This window comes from Lactuca sativa, chromosome 1 (assembly GCF_002870075.4).
Source record: "Lactuca sativa cultivar Salinas chromosome 1, Lsat_Salinas_v11, whole genome shotgun sequence".
Taxonomy (NCBI): Eukaryota; Viridiplantae; Streptophyta; class Magnoliopsida; order Asterales; family Asteraceae; genus Lactuca; species Lactuca sativa.
The window spans coordinates 84,700,676-84,724,100 of NC_056623.2; the positions used below are offsets into that span (position 1 = coordinate 84,700,676).

At 35.2% G+C, this 23,425-nt stretch overlaps 1 protein-coding gene across 1 annotated transcript; it reads left to right on the forward strand.

Moving 5' to 3' along the window:
• The first annotated feature begins 6,189 nt into the window (after positions 1–6,189).
• LOC111887860 (G-type lectin S-receptor-like serine/threonine-protein kinase LECRK3) lies at positions 6,190–8,901 on the forward strand. Its single transcript, XM_023883997.3, has 2 exons — positions 6,190–8,601; positions 8,718–8,901. Exon 1 carries the CDS (start codon positions 6,547–6,549, stop codon positions 8,569–8,571), a length of 2,025 nt encoding a protein of 674 aa, XP_023739765.2. The 5' UTR covers positions 6,190–6,546; the 3' UTR covers positions 8,572–8,601; positions 8,718–8,901.
• Positions 8,902–23,425: the final 14,524 nt, after the last annotated feature.

The following is a 23,425-nucleotide window of genomic DNA, read 5'->3' on the forward strand; positions in this document are numbered from 1 at the left end:
ATGGTGTCACTTTTTCAATTATATTTATCTTGGTTGTGTTTACTTTGAGCACTATTATACTCTTCTTGTGATACTATACATGAAGTCCTCCACCCCCGGACGTTTCTGCCATCCTTGGTTTGGGGGTGCGACAAAATCACTATGTTCTTTGTGTGTTCTTTAATTCAGCTTGCCAAATCAATGCTCATAATTCACATCACTTCCCCCCGAATTACTCCAGTGCCCCACATGCTCGGTACTCCCGGAAGGTCAACGTGCGAGCTCCCATCAATGCCACCATCCCAGACCGAAAAGCACTCAAACGCTCATCCAAAAGCACATAGGGTTTTGTCTTTAGGGTAGAGAGTGATGGAGGTTGATCAATAGAATGTCCTAAGGTGGTATAAGTTGCTTAAATAGGGTGACCAACCCTAAAAATTAGGGTTTTCCCCTGCACCACGTACGTCATGCATACTCCACGTACACCTCGCGTATGTGGGTGAATCTTGCATTCAAAATAGAGCTTGTACGCTAAGCGTACTCATAGAGTACACCCCACGTACTAGCTAGGGACCAAAAGATAAATATTTTGCATTAAGGGGCTAAAAGGGAAACACACCAAATTACGAATGTTACAATTAAGACTAAAAATTTCCACTTTTAAGTTAATAGAACTGTTATCCATAAAAACATCATAGAAAACGTGGTGAATCAAAGTGTATCAATAACATCCAAGTACATCTAAGTAATATAAAAATGCGGAATGATGTAGTGTGTGCACTACAATCATCCCGGGCTTTCCCATTCAAACTAGACGTACCAGAAACATAAATTTAAAACCGTAATCACAAAGCTTAGTGAGTTCCGCAAAATACCACATACCATACATATCAAACATATAATGAGCCTCGCCTGTCATCGGGTCCCACCCGATATCGAGCCCCACTCGGAATAGATCCTTTAGTCATTAGGCCCGGCCTGGCGTTAGGCCTAACCCAATATAAATATAAACATATAAACATATAATCATATAAACACAAGCAATAATCACAAAGATAAATAGAATACATGATAGTCATCGGGCCCCACCCGGTATACATATCAATATCATATATGCAAGAGTCACGCAGACAACTAGCATCCTAATCATAATAAACCATGGCCGACATTGGTGCCTTCGACCCGCTAAACAGCTCAAGCTATAGAATCCTCAGATAACATCTCAGTCTGTTGGCCCAAAAAATCCCCATGTTAACATCATCAAATAGTACCTAATTAATAATTGGATCTCAACCCATAATCAATAATCTATGTTACTTCTTCAGTATTTAGGGTAAAAGGCCATTTTACCCTCTTTCTTACTTGACCCAAAACTAAGGCCCAACCCATCTACTCAAAAGCCCCTAATTCCTTAAATGGCATTCTAAGGCCTAATGTGGCCCAACTTCCAAATTGGGCCCAAAAACTATCATGGACCTAATCCTAAGAAAGCCCATAGCCTATCTATGGCCCAAATTAAGAAGTCCAATCGCCCAATAAGGCCTTAATCCAAAATGCCCAAAAATATGGCCCAAAATCAAAGAAGTCAATCTGAAGGTCAAGCTGCTGAATACACGGGGCATACTAAGCTTGTACGCTTAGCGTACTCTTTCCAAGGTCAGTACGTGCATTGTACCAGTTGGGTACGCCCCGTGTACTCCCCAGATTACCAACCCAACCCATTAAGCACTTACTTGATTAAGTCAACATGCTAAACTCTCAGATCTGATTCTAGGAGGTGACTTAACACGTAAAGTTGGCAACTTTACACCCATGAATGACTTAATAGGACCCAACACTAAAAAAGAAGCTTAATAAGAATCTTAACACTTTCATGGACCAAAATCTCTCATAAAATTACATTTTTATAAACAAGGGACCTCCACGGAGCAAAGGTCTAACATCCATGACTTCTAGAGTAGATCAAAAGCTTGACTTTAGCTCAAAAGACTAAAGAATGTATAAATAACACCCTAAGTTGGATCTAGCATAAAGAATCATCAAGATGGGAGCTTTTTACGTCAAATGACTTGCCAAGATGAAGATGACCCTGTATCTAGAAGCCCAAGCTACTCCCAAGCAACCACCAAGTGTTCTCCTTCTTCTTCTTCACTAAAAACACCACCAAATCTCACTTTCAAGCTAAAAATTAGGGTTTGCCCCGACACCACGTATGTCATGCGTAGTCCACGTACGCCCCACGTATGTGGGTGAATCTCATGTCCAGAAAAGAGCTAGTACGCTAAGTGTACTCATGGAGTACGACCTACGTACTATCTAGGGACCAAAAGATAAAGATTTTGCATTAAAGGGCTAAAAGGGAAACATACCAAATTACGAATGTTATATATATATATATATATATATATATATATATATATATATATATATATATATATATATATATATATATATATATATATATATTAATGTTATGGATGATGTTATTTTGGATTTATTAGATAGTTTATGTAATGTGGTATGTATTGATTTTTGTATTTCTATTAAATATGTATTTTATAATATATAAAAAAAATATTATATATAAATCGTTTTAAAAAAAGTATTAGCAGCGACACCTTTAACGACGTCATGCACCAATTGCGACGATGCCTGCCTCCGAGGAGCCTTGCCGAAAAAACTTCGTCTGTGGCCAAAATATCAATAGAGACGATGCTAGTAGCGACTTTTAAGGCTTTTAGCGACGACACTTATTAGAGACGAAATTAAGTGCAACGACAATTGAGTATTAGGTACGAGGTAATAGCGACAACTCTAGCCATCAGTTGCGACGTTTTTTGTTGTCGCCAAAGGTAAGTTTTTTTTTTTGTTGCGAATGTTAAATGGTGAATAGTACCAAACCTTTGATTGTGACCGATGTGACACGCAACCAATTACTAGTACAATAAGCTTACATAAAAGATTACTAATATTCGGATAGAATGTAATCCATCATGTAAATCCGCAAAGACTTTTCCAATAGAATCAAGAATGAAAGGGGACTTCGAACTCACCACCACAATCTAGAAAACATACCAATTTGTTTAAAAAATATTAATTTTTAATTTGAATAACATAATCATTGTCATAAATCAGCCTCATAAAAACCATTTGTTTTGAAAGTTACACCCAAAAATCAGAGTGTTCTCATAAGTGCAGAATCATAAAATACGAAAGTTGTCAATGTATGTACAACTCACGTCTTCTCCTTCTCATGATCACCTGAAACACTTAATCCACAACTATAAACCAAAGCTTAATGATTAGCCCAAAACAAAATACACCACAATATACATGCAAGCATACAAACATTGTCTTTCAGTCCATGGCTAGTTCGCCCCTATTGTCTTTAGCATAAAGCTGGTCTGCACCTAGCTTTTAGCATAGCTTTGGCCCGCATGAGTATCTTGGTCTACTGTACAAAACAGAACCACCATCAACTCACTATGAAATATGTTGACAAATATAACAAATAAACACACAAACAATCCGACAACACATACAATTGACTAAATTGTAACGACCTGAAAATCCATTCGTTAATGAGGTTAGTTTTCCGTTACATAGATAATTTGGCTTAAATTTATTTATGTTATAATCAAGGTATAAAATAAAATAAGGATTTATTGCCTTTGAAGTGAATTATAAAGTTTTAATTAAACCATAAAAGAGAAAAGTACAATTACGTTAGTGAAGGAATTTATGTGATAGTTAATTTAAACTAAAGTGGTTAAGATGTCATAAAGGGAACTACGATGCAAGTCTTAAATCTATTCTAATAAATGAAGATTCATTTTGCTATATGACAATCTTTCATAAGTTTTGACACTTGTCATTTTATAATATTCTTAAAATAAATAATATTCACATGTTAATTTGTATGTTTTTTTAATTTTTAAAATTAAAAAGCCACATAATAAATAAATATGATCATAAATTGCAATAAATATATCTTTTCCTTTTTATTTTAACATTTAATTTTAAAAAATACTTAATATTTATATTTTGATATTTAATTTTTTTATTTAACTCATATAATACACGGATCTCACACCTAGATAATTAAAATAAAACACATGAAATTATAGGAGTTGAGGGGGAGGGAGATAATGGAACTAAGGTATAACACATATAAAAAGAAATGTTGTTGGAGTGATAACGGAGCAATGAGTATAACACAGAGACCAAAGTTGTAACTTTGTGTTAATAAACGTCGACGGGACCAAAGTTTGGTTTGTCTTCCGTTTCATGTATATTTACGTAATGGATACGATCCTGTAACCATTGTATATAGTTATCATTAGGGTTAGGAAGGAATAGTATCCTTGTGTGACAATGTGAGTGCGGCTATGTAACCGGGAGTGAAATTAGAGAACAACGAGAGATAGACTAGATGAAGATTTCGTGAATCGACACCAATGAAACCACATCGATTGGAAAAGATGTTAGCATGATTCACGCCTTGCTGGTTTTCTAGCACAAGGGTTGCACAATAGCAAGATATCACACAAGTCGGTGGTTCAAACCCTTGCCTCTCCATTAGCTACAACCGTTGAGTGAGCCATTAAGTGCCCGTCCAATTCGCCCCTTGGAGGCTGGGGTTAGGTGGGCCCAGTTAGTGTTGTCGGTATAAACCTTTTTTCAAGATGAAAAAATTCACTTTTGTAGATTATGTAATTTCGATAAGATACTTTTATAAAATACTGTATTATCTTATACTAGTAATGAATATATAAAATATGATCATTATATATATATATATATATATATATATATATATATATATATATATATATATATATATATATATATCGATTTTTTTATGGTTTTGTGGATATCCTTTTTTCCCTCTTCCCTTTTTTCAAACATTATGAAATCAAAACGCTTTTCCAGTTTGCTGATTGTATGTCTCCTGCCGTCTATTTTATTTTTTTTATAGATTTTTTGTTGTTCCGTTGTTGACATGACACCAAAGAAAAATCAAAGGAAATGATCAACAATTGTCATTACGAGGAAAGGATCCACAAGAGACTTGTTTGGATTATTTGTAGACCTTTAAGCAATGATTTATTATTTAATAAATCCTAGTTTCCTCATTGTTGCCTACCATTCCACCAGTTACATATGGCTCTAATCCTACTGCGTCTTGTCTTTCTAACTATTTTCCTAGGTTTCATAGCTGCACAGCAGAAAACGGGTTCTGTATCTGTTGGTGCATCACTCACCGCCACAGCCGATGTCAAACCATGGCTTTCATTTTCCGGTGAATTTGCCTTTGGGTTCCAACAAGTTCAAGGGACCGATAATTTCTTGTTATCCATATGGTATGACAAGATACCTGACAAGACGATCATTTGGTATCCAGAAGAAGGTCAAATGGTGCCTAGAGGATCGAAAGTTGAGCTACTTCGTGAAAGTGGACTAGTACTCACTGATCCTCAGGGTACACACAGGGCCGGCCCTAGAGGGTGGGCAAGCTGGGCGACCGCCCTGGGCCTCACCAAATCTCGGGGCCCCAAATAGTGATTAATATTATATATATAGTTTTAAAATGATAAATACTATACGTATCCCAAAAATAACCAAATGTGCTTGTAGTTCATTTGGTTTGATGTGCAGGAATTGTTGTGGTTGTTCATCCGTGTTCGTAACTCATTGCTCCCAAAAGAGGTCCTTTATATATATATATATATATATATATATATATATATATATATATATATATATATATATATATATATATATATATATATATATATATATATATATATTAAGGCCCCTCTAAAAAACGTGGAGCCACCTGGAAGAAATCATCCGCATCAAAAATTGTTATTGTTGAAATTCTATGTGTGTAAACATATCCTTTTTTTTTTCCTCAAAAGTGTACTCTACAAATATATCATATCAAAACTTTCAATTCAACAACAAAATTTCCTTTTATGTTATACAAATTCAAATGGAAAGATCATAAAAAATAATGAAGGGAATATTATTAGTTCATGTCGTCAGCTTTCGAAAGGAGATTAAATTCTGATTCAACAACAAAACATTTTTTTTGTAAACCTTTGCGCGTGGTTGATTTAATCAATTAGATTATGCTAGGTTTATGTTTTCTTCTATGAGGTGATTTTTACAAGATTTTTTTATTTTATTTTGTTTTATCGTATTAACTTTATCTTTTATACGATTAGTATTTAATACAACACGCGATGCAGCGAATAACTCATTTGCAAAGTAGACTACAATTTATAAAAATAAAGTTTCAGTTCAAACAATTATGTATGATGGAGTAAATAATAATTAAGAAATTATATTAATAAAAATGAAAACTATAAAAACAAAGTTTGTAAGGGATCAAAGACAATTTTAAAATATTGTATTAAGTTTTTAAATTTAACAAAATTTTCCGAGGTGCGGCAGTGAAGGGCCTCAAGTTTTATTTTGCCCCGGGCCTCAAATCGTCTTGCACCGGCACTGGGTACACAGGTATGGAGATCTGGGTCCATTTCCGCTGTTGCATCAGGTTTTATGAATGATACAGGTAAGTTCGTAATTTTTGGTAGCAATTCTCGCAAGATATGGGATAGTTTTGATTATCCGGCAGACACACTGTTGCCTAGTCAGGTTATAGAGAGAGGTGGAGGGATGAATTCAACAATCAGTGCAACAAACTTTTCTGGTGGACGATTCCAGTTACGTCTGCTTCAAGATGGAAATCTTCTTCTTAATACTCGAAATATACTTTCAGGTAATCCTTTAGTTGATTACTATCGTAGTGGTACTAGTGATGACTCCAACTCATCAACTTCTGGCGAACGAGTGATCTTTGATGCAACGGGATACATGTATATTTTGAGAAGAAATGGCGAAAGGTTGTATCTTACTCAAAGAGGCTCAGTTCCTTCTGGAGATTATTATCACAGAGCTACTCTCGATTCTGATGGGGTCTTTAGACAATACTACTACCCTAAGAATTCCACTGGCAATGCAAGCTGGGAAGTTGTATTGTATATACCAGATAACATATGTGAGGACATCCGTGGGAATATAGATAGCGGAGCTTGTGGGTTTAACAATGTTTGCAACCTCCAAGATGGGCGGCCAAACTGTAAATGTCCACGGGGGTTCTCAATTGTTAATCCAGATGATCCAAATGGTGATTGCAAGCCAGATTTTACTCCAAGCTGTTATCATGAAGGTAGGTTTGATAATGGAGGAGACATGCTTGGTTTCATCGAGCTGAATAATACTGATTGGGTATTTTCAGACTATGGAAACTTGGATCCAAGTAGTGAACAGACCTGCAAAAGTATCTGCTTGGAAGATTGTTTTTGTGCTGTTGCAATATACAGGGACGCCAAATGCTGGAAGAAGAGACTTCCACTCTCTAACGGGATTATGGGTGCTACAGATAACGTGAAGGCGTTCGTGAAATACCGGATAGCTGAAGGTCCTTTTCAAAACCCTCATCGGCTTCCCAGAGAAAGAAAAGATCAAACAAGTTTGGTACTTGTGGTATCGGTCCTTTTAGGTACGTCTGTGTTTGTAATCTTTGTATTGATTGGTGTTATTTGTGTGGGTTTTTTTGTAATCTACAAGAAGAAGCCCAGAAACACATATCCAATTAGTAAAGCAGTTGAAACCAATCTGCCTCCTTTTACATATCAAGAACTAGTTGAAGCTACAGACGGATTCAAAGATGAATTGGGAAAGGGGGGTTTTGGGATAGTCTATAAAGGTGTGATAGGAAAAAAGATCGTAGCTGTGAAGAAGTTTAATACTGTAGTTCATGATAGTGATAAGGAATTCAAAACCGAGGTTGACAGCATTGTGAAAACTCATCATAAAAATTTAGTGCAGCTTCTTGGGTATTACAATGATGGTGATCAGCGCCTATTGGTTTATGAGTACATGAGCAATGGCACTTTGGCGATGTTCCTTTTCGGGGACACAAGACCTACATGGAGACAGAGGAGTTATATTGCTGTTGGGATTGCTAAGGGACTCGTATACCTTCATGAAGAGTGTAGCACCCAAATCATTCACTGTGACATAAAGCCTCAGAATATACTTCTTGATGACTACTTCAATGCTAAGATTTCTGACTTTGGATTGGCAAAACTTTTGATGATGAATCAAAGTCATACCAACACTGGAATAAGAGGAACAAAAGGATATGTTGCTCCTGAATGGTTTAGGAACACACCTATCACAGTAAAGGTTGATGTCTATAGCTTTGGTGTGTTGCTGCTAGAGATCGTTTCATGCCGAAAGAGCTTGGCTTTTGAGACTGATGATGAAGGGGTGGCGGTTTTAACTGATCTTGCATGGGATTGCTATCAAGAAGGTCGACTGGATGCATTTGTTGAGAATGATTTGGAGGCCTTAAATGACCACAAAAAACTTGCAACATTTGTGACGGTTGGTCTTTGGTGTGTACAAGAGAACTCGTCATTGAGGCCTACCATGAGGAAGGTCATCCAGATGCTTGAAGGAGTAATTGACGTGGCCGAACCTCCATGTCCATGCTCTCTTTCTATTACCAGTTACTGAACTCTAGTTACTCTGCTATATATGATCCAGGTAAATCCTATATGTACGTTGATGTTGAGAAATATATGTTTATTTCTAAATACGATTCAATCATAAACTTGGAATTATATAAAGTAGACTACCTAATTTGGTATGTTTGGTTGTAGGTTGAAGTAATCAAAAAATGTTGATGTTGGAGTCATATCAAGTAAAGTTGAAGGATAGCGGTGAAGATTAAATAAAATTCAAGGGCATAAATGAATAGGCTGAATGGTTTTTCTATTTTATTGATTTCACATAGTATTTAAATGCAATAATAAATGCATATTAATTTTTTAATGAACTTTCTTTTTAATTTCAAAATTACTATATTACAGCTTCATTAATTTTTTTTATTTATTTATCTAAATTATTTGTTTAAATTTAAAAAAAAACACTTTATTTTTTATAATTCAATATTTTTCTCATTTTTCTTATAAATTCAAACTTCTCAAATGTTTAGAATTTTATATTTAGTTTTTTCTTTTAAATAAACTAATGTAATATGTGGGTCTTATACCTAGTGTGTTGTAGATATTAGTTTGTGTCGTTGAGTCCCGCATCGGGTACTTAATAGAATTGGTGAAATAAGTATTATCTATAGAAGTTGGTCCTATTTACTTAATAAGATTGGTGAAATAAGTATGTACTCTATATAAGTTGGATATAAGTTGGTCCTATGAGAGTAAAAAGCAGATGAAATAATTTTCTTGTTTCTTTTTATATATTTTTTTTCCTTCTTAGTAGATTAGGTTCTTTTTGCATGTGTTGAGTGTTGACGGATGTTTAGGAAAATATAGTGAGATTTCTATATGTTAGTATTAGTTGTGTTTAATAAATATCTAGTTTTGTTTTTAATAGTTGATTATGTCAAATATATGAATGTGTTATTTATCAAAAGAAGCGGTAAATCTAGGATTCAAATTTACTGGGGTCCAATTAGTCCAATTTGTTGGAATGATAAATAAAATAGTCGAAAAAATTTGATTATATATCACGTATGGTTATCAATAATATCATATAAAATAATTATAATTTTAACTTTTAATACCAACTATCAAACATAAGTTAAAAAAAAAATACAATTTAAGACAAATAAAATTTTAATAGCAAAAATAAAACATAATATCAATTAAAATAAATATAATTTAAATGTGATGGTCCATATAATTTGGCAATTTGCCTATCACTATTTTGTTTAATATTTTTTTCCATTAGCCGTGACTCAAATTCTGGTATCCATATATGAATTACTTAGTTAAGATGATTGGAATTAGATATATTAAATTGTTTTATGGAAAATCAGGATGAATTTACTTTGGGAAATCAAACTCATCATTAATTAAAATGGGGGACAATTTATTCATAAGGCTGGTCGGTCACAGATAAAAACAAAGAAACGATGATAGACGAAGGTGGAGAAGGCAACCGGAAGCAACGGCAGTTGTATAACGCCCAAAAACGGATGAAGGGTGTGGTGTTTGTGCGTTGCCTATACCCAACACACTAAAGAAATTAATAAGTGGTAACAGGTGTCGACTCTACGTGTTTAGTTAGATGAGTTTTTTCCATGTGTAGATTAACGTTTCAATCAATGTAGATTCACACTTGTTATCACATATTGTCTTTCTCCTTGAAGTCGAGGATTCAAGTCCTTACTCGGACATAAATTGATTGAGGAGCAATTAAGGCATAAAGTAGATTTACCGTTTAAAAAAATATAAATGGGTTATGTTTTCTTCTCGATTTTAGGATTTTCAACTAATAAGTTTTGATGTATTATTTCCATGACATTAAATTAAACGCTTCATTTTCCACAAATTTAATTGAAAACTTAGATCCCTCACATCATAGACATCATAGTTCCACAAAATATTTGAGGACGTTAAAGTTTTTTCAAAGACATAAAAAACAATATCAGGACATTCCAGTATTTCATAGAGATTAAAGTATTCAAATTAAATTCCTCACATTATAGTTCCACACTCAAAAAATATATGAGGAAGTTAAAAGTATTTCGAAGTCATAAAATACTATTTGACGAAATTAAAGTATTTCATTGACGTTAAATTATTTCAACATCCATAAGTTTTGTTGAATATGGGGAGATGAGAGCTTCTTTACTTCTCTATGGATTCTGTTTCGTCCTTGTCAACCCCAAATTAGGTTGGAGGCAATGGTGCCACAAAAGTTGCACTCCCTTCATTGTCACGCAGGTGACACGTCAGCGACTACCACAAAAGTATTGTTTTATGTCACACCCAAGGAGTGGTGTCACACACCTTTTTTAAATAAATAAAATTTGTAGTTTTAATTAAAAACAAAAGATTTCATTAATTAAAAATAAAACCATTACATTATTTTAAAAAAACATGACATTAAAAAAAATCCTAGGGACAATAGGGAAGCATATCCCCGTAGTGTAAAAAGGAGACGAATAAACCGGTTGATCAAGTGAAGGTCTTGAAGTTGTGGTTTTTCTAGTGGGTGTTCTTTTGTAGGTGGGATTTTTGGATGATGACATTTTTGTGGGTTTTAAAATAAAGAAGATTATAAAAGAATAAAGTGTTTGTGAGTGATTTTGGTTAATATGATTAGGTATTTAAAGTGGTAGTAAAAAAAATTATTTTTTTGAATTTTGACCGTTTGGAAACGGTAACAACAAGTGACCAATCAAAACAAAGGAAGAAACGCTCCCTCTTAAGGTCGTAATGTGGCCTCAGCTGCATCTAGACCGCACCTAGGGAGCGGTGTTTGTGCTTAACACAGAAGCTTTGATTGTTTAAGTTGGAATGAAATTGAGTGAAACCACGTTCTCACAGGTTGAGAAGTAATTCTCACGGCGTGAGAATCCTCGCGAGGTGAGAGTATATTCTCACGATGTGAGAATTGTGCACCCTAAAGCCCAAAAAATATTTAGGGTTTTCAAGGTATTTAAAGGTACGGATTCAGGTTTTAGGGTACCTCTTTAGCCTCCATCATATCTAGAACCTCTTGGGAGAAACCATATCCTCCATTTTCAAGATTTGAGCCTCCCCCTCCTCTCTCATCCATTTTTGGAGTTTCTAGTGGTTTGGAGCAACTGTTTCATGCAAGATTGATCCTTGAAGCTTGGCAATTGAAGATCTCAACTTTCATCTACTTTCTAGACCTTTGTAAGTTATAAAGTTCCAAGCTTTATTGCATTTCATCTTTGGATCTAAGTGTATTTGGTCTTTGTTACTCTCCAAGGTCCCAAGAACATTGTATGTTTTAGATCTGGACTCCAACACCTTTTGATCAGTTTAGAATGTTTTCTTGGACCTCTTGGACTAGGAAAGTTATGATCTTTTGCCTTCCCTTGTATCTATGCAAGTTATCTTGGTCCTTTAGGTGATTTTGGTGTATTAAAGTTTATATCTTGAATGTTTGTGGAATCATTATGGATAAAGTTGGAAACTTTATCCATCTAGACATCATGTTGATTCAGATCTGAAGGTTGGAGACTTGGGCTTAATGTATTTAGCTGAGAAAGATGCATTCTTGGTTCCTTTGGGACTTTTAGACGAGATCTTGGTTGTTCGGTTCATCCTAATGGATAAAGTTGGAAACTTTATCCATTATAAAGCTATTTAGGAACTATGTCTGAGGCTATCGGCCTTGGTTTGAAGAAATTAAGCAGTTAATGAAGATTTTTGTAACGCTTGGTTTAGGTATTGGTCAGTTTTCAACATTTTTAGAGTTTTGGGCTAGGACTCAACGAGTTTGGGAGCTCCAACTCGTCGAGTAGAAATCATATTGGACGCGAGATGAAGGACCTACTCGACGAGTTGTAAGACACCAACTCGACGAGTAGGAGCTGAAAAGGGAAACCCTAATTTTCAGGGTTTGTACCCTATTTAAAGGCCTTAAGCTTCACTTGTAGCATCCTTTATCACCTCCTTTATCCAGAGAAACCCTAAATCATGTCTCATCTCCCATTTGGTGTGTATGTGAGCTTGGAAAGTGATTCTTGGTGCTCTTTTGGAAGGAACGTGAAGCTTGAAGAGGTTGGATTAGGTGGAAGGTAGTAGATCCGGGATTTCCTCCAGTGTGGCAACCATTTTAAGGTATAAAGTCGAAACCTTGACCTTCCATTGCTTAGATCCCTTTCTATCAAAGTTTATGGCCATTATTAGCCTAGTTTGGTACCATTCTTGGTTTGGAACATGATAGGAAGATATGGCTTTAGATCTGAGCATCTTAGGGCCTTTGGGGACTTAAAGTTGCCAACTTTATCAAGTCTTGACCCTTCTTCATGCTCTAAGTCCCTTGTCAAGCCTTGATTAAGTGTTTTTATCCTTTAATGCCTTTCATGGATGTAAAGTTAGCAACCTTACATGGTATCTCAACCCTAGGGGGTTTGGATCGGAAGTTTGGGACCTTGGATCCCACTAGAAAGGACTGAACACAAAAAGGACTGAAGGAATTCATCGAGTCCCTTAGTCGACTCGACGAGTTGGGTAGGGTTTACCCATTTTTCAGATAATGGATAAGTGCAACGAAGGATTAGAGTTTTAGCCTGCATGATTTTGCGATCTTCTGGACATTAAGGAACTCAACGAGTAACAAAGGTAACTCGGCGAGTTAACTAGTTAGTCAGTTGACTCGAAGAGTTGCTGGATGCACTCGACGAGTTGAGGTCGACATTGACTGTTGACCTTGATTGGTGACTTTGACTTCGACCAGAAGTTGACTAGGGTTGACCATTCAGTATTCAAGGCTTTTTTGGTATTGGGCCTTCTTGGGTTAGGCCCATTGACGAATTATGGATATTATAATGTTGGGCTTTGTTTTGGGGCTTGGGCGTCATTTTTGGATCATGATGGTTCAGGGGTAGAATGGTCATTCTACCCTATGAAATGGATTAAGGATTATAGTATGGAACCCAATTTCTAATTGGAAATATCGATTAGTGTTGATGGCTCAGGAAGTCGGCAGGGTAGCAGCTAAGGATGTCATTCGGGAAGCTTCTACATTCGAGGTGAGTCTTCTCACCATACCAATGAGTCTAAGGCACCAAGGCTGGCCCATTTATCTAGTTGTGATGATTATTGCGAATGTGCTATTGATATATTATATATTTATGTGAAGACCATGCGGGGGTTCCCATAGCAAAGTAGTTATATATGTGGTATGCTATTTGATTGCGTAGTATTTGGTATGCTAGTTGTCTTTGTGATACTTGCATTGAAGACCCCGCGGGGTTCCCGAGGCAGTTAGATATAAGACCATATGGGGGTTCCCATGATTTCCAGGCTAAGACCATGTGGGGGTTCCCATGGCAGTGGACTAAGACCACATGGGGGTTCCAGTGGCACCCGGTGTAAGTCCTTGTAGGGTTGTGAGGGCATCCTAATGTGTTTGCATGTTTAGCTCATATGTTTTTATGTATGGTTTTTATGGTAGTTAGTGAAGACCATGTGGGGGTTCCCATTGCAGTGGGCTAAGACCATGAGGGGGTTCCTATGGCACTCGGAGTAAGACCTTGGAGGGTTTCCACGACATCCTTATAATGCTTATGTGATTGATATGGTTTATGTAGTTCTTATAGCTGATATGGATTATGTGGTTATGTGGATTGTCTAGGGTATGCTCTGGGGAACTCACTAAGCTTCGTGCTTACAGTTTTGTTTATGGTTTCAGGTATCATTATGTGATTTTGGGATGAACTCTGATAAATGTTTTTAATTAGCAATGTTTTTGGAATACTTGGATTAAAATATATCTATGTTTTGACTATAATAAAAATGAAATTTTTACCCTTGACTTTTGGGTCACTATAATTTTGTCCTTTTGACCAGAAGTCACGATGTGCATAGGATGTGTCACGATGTGACGGTGTCCAAAATCACGATTGTTTTGTCATTGCATTCTCACAACGTGACCAAGGAATGGTCACGACGTGACTTTGACCATTGACTTTTTGCCTGATTGACTTTTGGTCAAACTTGGGTAGATTGAGTATTTGACTAAGGGATAGTCTCATTTTCGTTTTAGGAAGCTTAGGTTGACTGTTCTGATGTTAAGATAGTTGATGGGCTTCTGTCAAGTTGTTCATGTGAGTTTTCCTCACTATACTCGTGGGTCGAAGGCACCAATGTTGGCCCACTAGGTTATGTGTCATAGTATATTGGATGTTTCTATGTTGTGCTGATCCATTAGATATGCATGATTAAATGTTTACTGGTTATATGTTTAGTTGTTGCATATGTCGACATAGTGCGACTTGGGTTGGGGCTTTACTACTCTGTGTATAAGCCAACAGACCAGGGCATTCCAGTTCGATGACTGATTGGCTCGAGGAGTTCCTGTCTAATGACTGATTGTGTAACGTCCCATTTTCACAACAAAAAATTTCATTCTATTTAAGTAAATCTTCCCAATTATAAATCCATTATGGAGAAAACCGTTTATTCCAAATACATTTATATAAGTCAGAGTAATATTAAAGTGCGGAATCTTCATTGTTGCTGATGAATGTGTACAGTCATGCTTTCGCCTTCCCATGATGACCGATGATACCTGAAACAATAAACGATTGGGTAAGCAAAAAGGTTAGTGATTTCCCACAAAATACCCCATACGATAAACATAAAAGAATGCATAATGGCCGCTCTTCATGCCCTCGACCTGATTGGACCGCCTTACCGGCCTTCAATCTATCCGGGCCAGAATACCAGGGTTTGTTGGCCTACCGCCTCAACGCAACCGCTACTCCCGAGCCTCAGTGCCTTCGGCTTACAGTCGGCCCACACCGGGTATCTTGGCCTAGAGCACAAAGCATGACCGCCTCAACCCACCACTACCATAAGTCGACATATAAACAATATATGATCAAGTAGGCAAATAATCAAGGTAAACATCAATCATACAACTCACTACCGCCTGCTAGTCCTCTCACAACATATAGTCCCGCTACAAATTAACCTCCATGAAATGCATAACCATAAGTAACCAGAGGTGAGATAGCTATCCGAATAGATGATCTTACTCTAGAGCCACAACCAAACAAGGAATAGGATAGAAAGCCTAGATAAAGAGTTTTCAAACTATCCTACATGACCACAGACAGTCCCTAGGGCACTCCACTAGATGATAACCAGCAAGTACAGACAAGATACAATTCTATAGGTCCCTACAGCAAAGCAACATACTCGATACCATGATATAAATCTAACAGATCACCACAACATAACAGCATACTCGATATCAACAATCCATGGAATGCATGACTGTATATACTCAGAGGTAAGATAGACACCGGGACAGGAACCAAACAAGGAATAGGAAAAAAGGACTAGATCAAGAGTTCTCAATCTATCCTACATGACTATATACAGTCCCTAAGGCACCCCTCTGCAAACAGAGAACCAAAACTAATGGGTTGGCATTGGTACCTTCGACCCACAGGTATAGTGAGGCGAAACTCATCTTAGATGAAGAAAACCGAGAACACTGTGATATGCTCCCTGCTATATTGCTTGCTCTCGTGGATCCACTAACATCAGAACCATATAAAATCTTAATCACCAATCAAAACCCTCAAGTTTGACCTAAAGTCAAACTTTGTAAAAAAGTCAACGATCAACGGAGTCAACAAAAGTCAAAGTCCAAGGCGGGTTGAGTACGCCATGCATACTCAACTTACTCCCCGTGTACATAGGATGGCTTAGTATGCCCAAAGTACGGAAATTATGCCCAGCGTACTCTAGCTAGTTCCATCCTTTCCATTAAGCAATTAATCCCTTACGAACTTTTCACCCTAACTCAGATCTAGCCTCAAAACATTGTGTTAAGTCATAATGTTCCACCTTTATGAGTTTCCATGGCTACCTGGGACCCTGCAGATCCACTCTTTTTCCTATTCAAAGCTCAGCCCTTTGTCTTTGTGTTTTCATGACCGATCAATAGAAATACTCCAACACTCCACTTTTATCATATATTCCATACATCTTCTCCGAGCTCACATTATAGAAGAAGGAGAAGAAGGAACCGAGAAGAAGGTATCAGCAACAACTGGCGAAGATCCAAAAGCTAAATAACTAACTTATTAACCCATTAAGACATCACAACTCTTGCTAAATTCCTAACTTATCAACCCAATATCACATTTTCATGGCTTAATTTGGATTTGGATAATTACTATAAATTGTTTTGTTGATAAAAAATTCGATTTTTATGTTATGAAAATAATTATCCTCATCTTAATAAAAAGATAATTGTCAAAATTTTAAGATAATTGATAGTTTATATGAAAAACTAATTATTTGTAAAATTTGAAATTATCTTACTACACAAGTATTAGGTCAAATTGGTAATAATAAATTATATGATAATTGCATTAGTTAAAATTTGATCTAAATGTTTCTTAAAGAGTTTCATAATTTGTCCTCAAGTTATGGAACTTGAAAAGTCTCATTCATGAATCAAATTAACTCTTTAACTTATGGAATTCAAGAGTCTTGAAAGGTTACAAAACTTGTCCACGTTTTGGAATCCAATAGGTTCTGAAGAGTTACAAAACTTGCCCTCAAGTTTTGGAATTTAAAATTTGATTAAAAAAGTTTTAATTGTGAAATATTAAATATTAAACCTTTTGACTTCATAACTTACGTTTAGAATTAAAAGTTTTTTAATTATAGTTTTGTTGATAGTTAATTAAAACATTAATTAACAGAGTATTAAATTAAAAGTCTAGTTTAATTAATAGATTAAATCACCTAGTATTTTAAATGTTTAAAATACACACTTATACTATATAAAATTAAAATTTTAATATATTATATATGAATAAGTAAAAAAGTCAGTGTTACCGTTAGTAGGCCTCATTCACAAAGTTGGTCTATAAAGGGTGTTTAAGGAAGTAGCATGTCAATGACCGCCATTAGGTATCTACTCTTACCCACCGCACCCTTAACCAATGGAGGGTCGTTAGTTGAACGAGTGTGATAGGACACTTAAATCCTCATTAAAAGTATAATGAAATACAAAATAACTAAACACTTTATAAATTCCCAATCTTAGTTACTTTAGGAAAAATGTGAATTTGATGCTAACCCATGAAATTGCACATTGCACCTTATTCATCAGTTAGTGGAGCGTGTATGGTTAACCGGCACACTAATATGGACTAATGAAGGATGACAATGGGTTTCTCGTAAATTATAATTGATTAGTGGAGCGTGTGTGATTAATTGGCACATTGATTAGGTGATTAATGACATCGAGAGTACCAAGCTAATTTGCATGGTTATTCACACCTTGTTTGTGATCCTCGGTATCCCAGTCACAAACTTGAAGGGCATAATCGAGATTAAACATTCCATTGAAAAGTTCAATGAATCTCAAAAGAATCTAAGAAGTTCAATTTATTTAAAACCTAATATTCATTTTCGTTTTTCATGGTGGAAATTGGTAAGTCGTCATTTACCTACCTTCAAATATTTTGCAATTGGATTACGACATCCCTCTTTCGAATTGTAGAATATTGTGTCGGGTCCTAGCCTTAATATTTCATTTGGGTGTTATATTAAGGAATCAAATCAACCAAACTTGAATTTCTCCCTTGTAGATGTCTAGTTCTAACAACTATGGTATTCTCGAATCTTATGGAAAAAGCTCTCCTCATGAAGATGATGTCCTACGATTAGATCGTGGAAATGGAAATCATACTTCACTTCCTCCACCTCCTCTAATAGTTCTCCCTGACCCACATGTTTGAAGACTTGAAAAGTTCAAGGTCACTTATACCCTATTGGTAAGAAAACACCAAAATGGAAGGTCTGTGTGTGTTCACATGTCTTGGAGATGAAGTCATACATTAACACGCTGGAAAATGTTAGGAGTCATTGTGTCGAGGAAGTTGGCTGTTGACTTGGTTCTTCAATCACTTCCTAAGTCATATAGTGAGTTCATTAAAGATTACTATATGACAGACCACGACGTGACCCTCATCGATCTTACCTATTTGCTAATTGTTGTTGAATCAAAAATGATTTGACGCACTGGTAAAGCAAATTTGATTGAAAGATCTACTTCCCAAACTTCCATGGACATTGACAATGGAAACATTGGAAGTCCAGAAAAGTCTTATATTCCCAATGGAAAGGGATCGGCCAAGGTCAAACAGTTTGACCAAATGGTAAAGAGAAAGCCTAAGTCTCAAATTGTCCCATGTGCCATTCGGAAAGAGTCTGTTCATTTCTACTGCCTAGAGAATGGGCATTGGATGTGAAGTTGTCGTATCTAACTGAAGGACCACAAGGATGGCAACTTCAAAATGTATGGCTCTTCTTCTGGGAAGTCCACTATCTAACTCTATTAAGTTCCTAATTGAAGATTCTTAATACATGATGTAATGAGATCACATTTTGATGTTTTGTAGGATCGAAGAAGAGAAATGAAGCTTAAAGAAAGAGAACGCTGAGTCTGATTGCGAAGAGATGGATTTCGATCGCATGATTCGATGATCTGAGTTTTGAGCTGCTGCTTAGGAGTTATGATAGATTGCTTAGGAATGTTTAGAAACATAGTTTTCATATGTACTTGCATTGTAAGGACAAGATTTTCCGCATTTTTATAAATAAAGAAATTTTTTTGATTTTATCTTATTTTATATTTCCTTGCAATAGCATTTGTGAAAATTGAAGTTTGTACATTTTAATTTTTAGCAATATGGATTTGATTCTTTCGTTTGTGGTAGTGTCTAAATTTACCAAATAAGAAAAGATTCTCATCACCAAGTTTCAATTGGAAAGAAACTTGGAATCATGCAACTTGTATTGTATGATGAATGGGAACCTTCATCTTTGGGAAATGAAGACTAATTCCTTGTTCACATATAGATGTAAGTCAGGTGAAGGACTTGGGGATCTAGCAAATTGTTGTGCACTGATCAGGTCAACCACAAAGAACGATAAGACTATTCGTCATGATTCACTTAAAGTTTAGTAAATATGGTTATGCTTACAAGTTTAAGTGTAATTCTAAAACATTTAAAACGTTTTAAGGTATAGCAGAACGAATAAGAAGAATCAAATTAGGCCAAAAGATAAAAGTTTCTCCAATCTAAAAGGAAAGGAGAGTACTTTAGTATCGTGTTTTATGATCATTTTAATGATTATGAAAACCATATCACAATTGATCCTCTAAGGACACCTTAGTGCACTTGTATGGATAAGAAGAGGAATCGGAAATTGTTGAAATGGTTAAATCAATTAAGGAGAATCATACTTCGTTCCAAAATCAATTCTTAGATTCATACTCCAAGATTGTTCCTTGAATGGCATATCTTAAGTAGGTTTATAACACACTTCAAATTGATAGTTGTGATATTTTGGTTAAGACAAAGACCAAATAAGACCAATTATATGAAGTGTCATTCTTGATAAGAATCTGCACTAACTGTTGGATATTTTTCTGTCAAGGAATGTTTTTTGACAAGAGAATCTTATACTTCAAGAAGTCAGTGGGAGTCTTAAAGACCTTGAAAAGTTTCAAGAAATAATCAAGAATAAACCTATCGTTTATCACTAGCAGACGACTTGAGGTTTGTAACCTATCGTGTTGACATATTCTTGTTTCTGTGCCTATTCCAGTTAAAAGTTGACTATGCATGTGAGTTCTATGAGTTTCCAATTGTTTGCATATGGCAAGACACCTTGATCAGCAGAAGTTCATTGATTAGTAAGGGTGATGTACTCAATAACTTGGAAGACATGGTAGGCACTTGTGCTGTCAAGTGGCAGGAAATTAAAATTAAATAGGTTCAATTCACACGAGTTTAAATTTGTCATAGACCTTGTCTTATGATAATGACAAATTCACATGGATTGGAACACATACACAAAAAAATCCAAGTGACAAAGGTTTCCCTCTAATTCATAAAAATGATTGCGAGAAAACGCTTTCACTAAGTATATTTTAAGGAGATAGCAGTTGTGTTAATTGCATCTAAAATTCGATTATGATTACGACATCCCTCTTCATAGTTCGAATTGTGAGAAATGGAAAATAGTTTGAACATTCGGAACTTATTACTGTAAGTTCTGAAATTGTTTAGATACACATATGGGCTTTTTAATGAAAGGTGTATGACGTTAGATAAAGGCTTATCAAAGAATCTCGTATCAGAAATCTGAACTTTGGTAAGAAAGTCAATAAAGTATTGATTTCTAGAAGTCCAACTAATTTTGAATACATGTCAAAGCTAGTGGGAGCATAAATGTTATGCTAATAACAAAATAATTGTTATGCTAGTGGGAGCATAATTATTATGGTAAGTGTTGCGAGTGAGCAATACTATTAATAGGAAAACAAAGTTCTAATTTGCACAGTTGCAAAGGTTGAAAAGTTGTTTCACTATAGTAAGCGAAAGGATACTTATACTTTATTTCAAATCTAAAAGTTTAGATTGAAGTATTAATCAAACTTAGTCATGGATATATATATATATATATATATATATATATATATATATATATATATATATATATATATATATATGAATACCATGTTGAAATATTTCAACATTGGGAATTCTATATATGGAAATATTATAGCAAAAGACTGGTCAAGTATCATGTCTTTATGTATGACATTATGAATCGTGTTCCATATGTTTCGAATATAGGATCGATTGCTTATGCTATAATATTCATGTGTTCTAAATTTCCAAATGCCTAGGGCATTAAGAGGGAAAAGGACTAAAACCGAATATGAATAAAGTGGTAAACAACTGTCAAGGATAATCTACGGTTCACTAAGAATTGGTTGCTTAAGGAAAGTTGGAAGTATAGTAATGGATGGACCATATTGACATTATTATGAATAGACATAATTCTATTAATAATGCATTGTCATATGGGAAATATGGAAATGTTTTCATAATGGCAGTTGGATATTAAAAATCTATGTGTAGGTTAGAAACTTTATGCAAGAAAGATGTTCAAAGGAATGTACTTTGAATTTGAGACTTCGCTTCCTTGGAATTGTTTGTTATCAATCTCTAGTGGAAAATTTTGTAATATTGTTGGTAAAGTCTTTGTGACTTTGGTACCTCGACATTACAAAAGGATCATTGCTTGATAGTTTAGAATCTAACACACTCTTATAATGGAAAGAATTAAGTATTCTTACACTAATGATTTGGAATTGTGAAATGAGCATCATTGAAATGTTTTCAATTGATCTATTTCACAAAGTAAGGACCATAGGTAAACATAGTGTGCATGCTTCGAGCATGGGATAACTATTTTTTGAATTCAAGTATTAAGTTGATTAATCAAAACATTATACAATGAATAATGTGTAATCAATATGGTGATTAAATAAAAGGTGTTTTATTTATATTTAAAAGTTTTGAGACCATATTAAATTCAATTATTCTTGTGTTTCATTTTGCATGTTTTAAGTTCCCGAATAATAAGATTATTCAAACTATCCACAGTCGATCATACTTTGGAAGTAGGTATTAAGGTAAGACTGTCATGAATCTGTCTATAGATTGTTTAAAGTGTTTAGACATATCAAAGTTTGATGCAGTGTTCATGAGTAATCCTATAATAAGATTTGAGTATTAGATTAAACCCACGCTCATCTGAATCACTTCATGGATCGTATCACCAGTGATTAGTGAGACGATAATATCTTATATTCTTGAAACGGAGACATATAGTTGTAGTTTACGAGTCGGTTGCACATTGATAATATGTAAACGCACCAGTAACTTGGTGTTATAAAACATATTATTATGTATGACTTGATGAGTAAATAGAGCAAGCATATGAGTCGAATTTTATCCGTTCCTGTTACCCTAAGAGGGATAAAAGCAATATTTGTGGGCCCCTCGATGATTTAGTGATGACAACCCTAAGCGCTTGGCCAAGCGTGTACTGATTGGATTTGTTCAATTAGTCAGTCATCATAAATTGGAAATTGGGAAACAACACATGGAAAGAGAGAATGATTATAATCCATGTCTCATATCCATACAATATCTAGAATGGAGGAATATATGATCCTTATCTAATGGACGCATTATTGATCAGAGTTGACAACAGCTTTTGAGAGCTACGATTGCTAATTGGGTTTTGGAGTCGTACTTGAAATAATAGTTATTAGACTTATCCAAGTGGGGACTGTTGGATTAGGTGTCTAAGCTCATAACTATAATTGGTATGTACGTGACCAGATAGTAGCATGGTCCATTCCGGGTTGCATTCACCAAAACAATTTGATAGGATGGATATTTGAAAAAGAAGTTATTTGTGATTTATTAATATATTACAAGTATAATATATTAATTGAGAAATCATATTATTTAATTAATATTGCTCGATAATTAATTTGGAATTAATTTAGTGATCAAAAGAGACTAATTAAATTAATGGGGACTGATTATGTAAATCAGTGATACATATAGTTTGGGCCAATGATCCATGATTGATTAGTGATGGACTAAGTTTATGTGAGAGTCCATGAAGTGTTAGTCCATAAGGTTAATCAGCTATTGGATTAAAGGCCCAAGTGAATTAGGGTTTACAAGTTGAAACCCTAGGAATTCCAAACTATATATTGAACCCCTAAGCTTGGCAACTCGGCCCTAAGCCTCCTAAGGTTTAAGCCTAGCTGATTTGAGCTTCATAACTTTTCTCTCATATTCATCCTTTGTTCATGGTGTCTTATGAACCGTTTGAGGCATCACACTTGACGTGCTAAGCTCTTGAAAGGCCAAGAACTACAAGCTACAAATAAGAGGTATTCTTCTAACTAGTTTTTTTTTTTTATGAATCATATATCAACCTTGCATGCTAGT

Coding starts and splice junctions, on each gene's coding strand:
- LOC111887860 (XM_023883997.3), top strand. CDS start 6,547: ATGAATGATACAGGTAAGTTCGTAATTTTTGGTAGCAATTCTCGCAAG.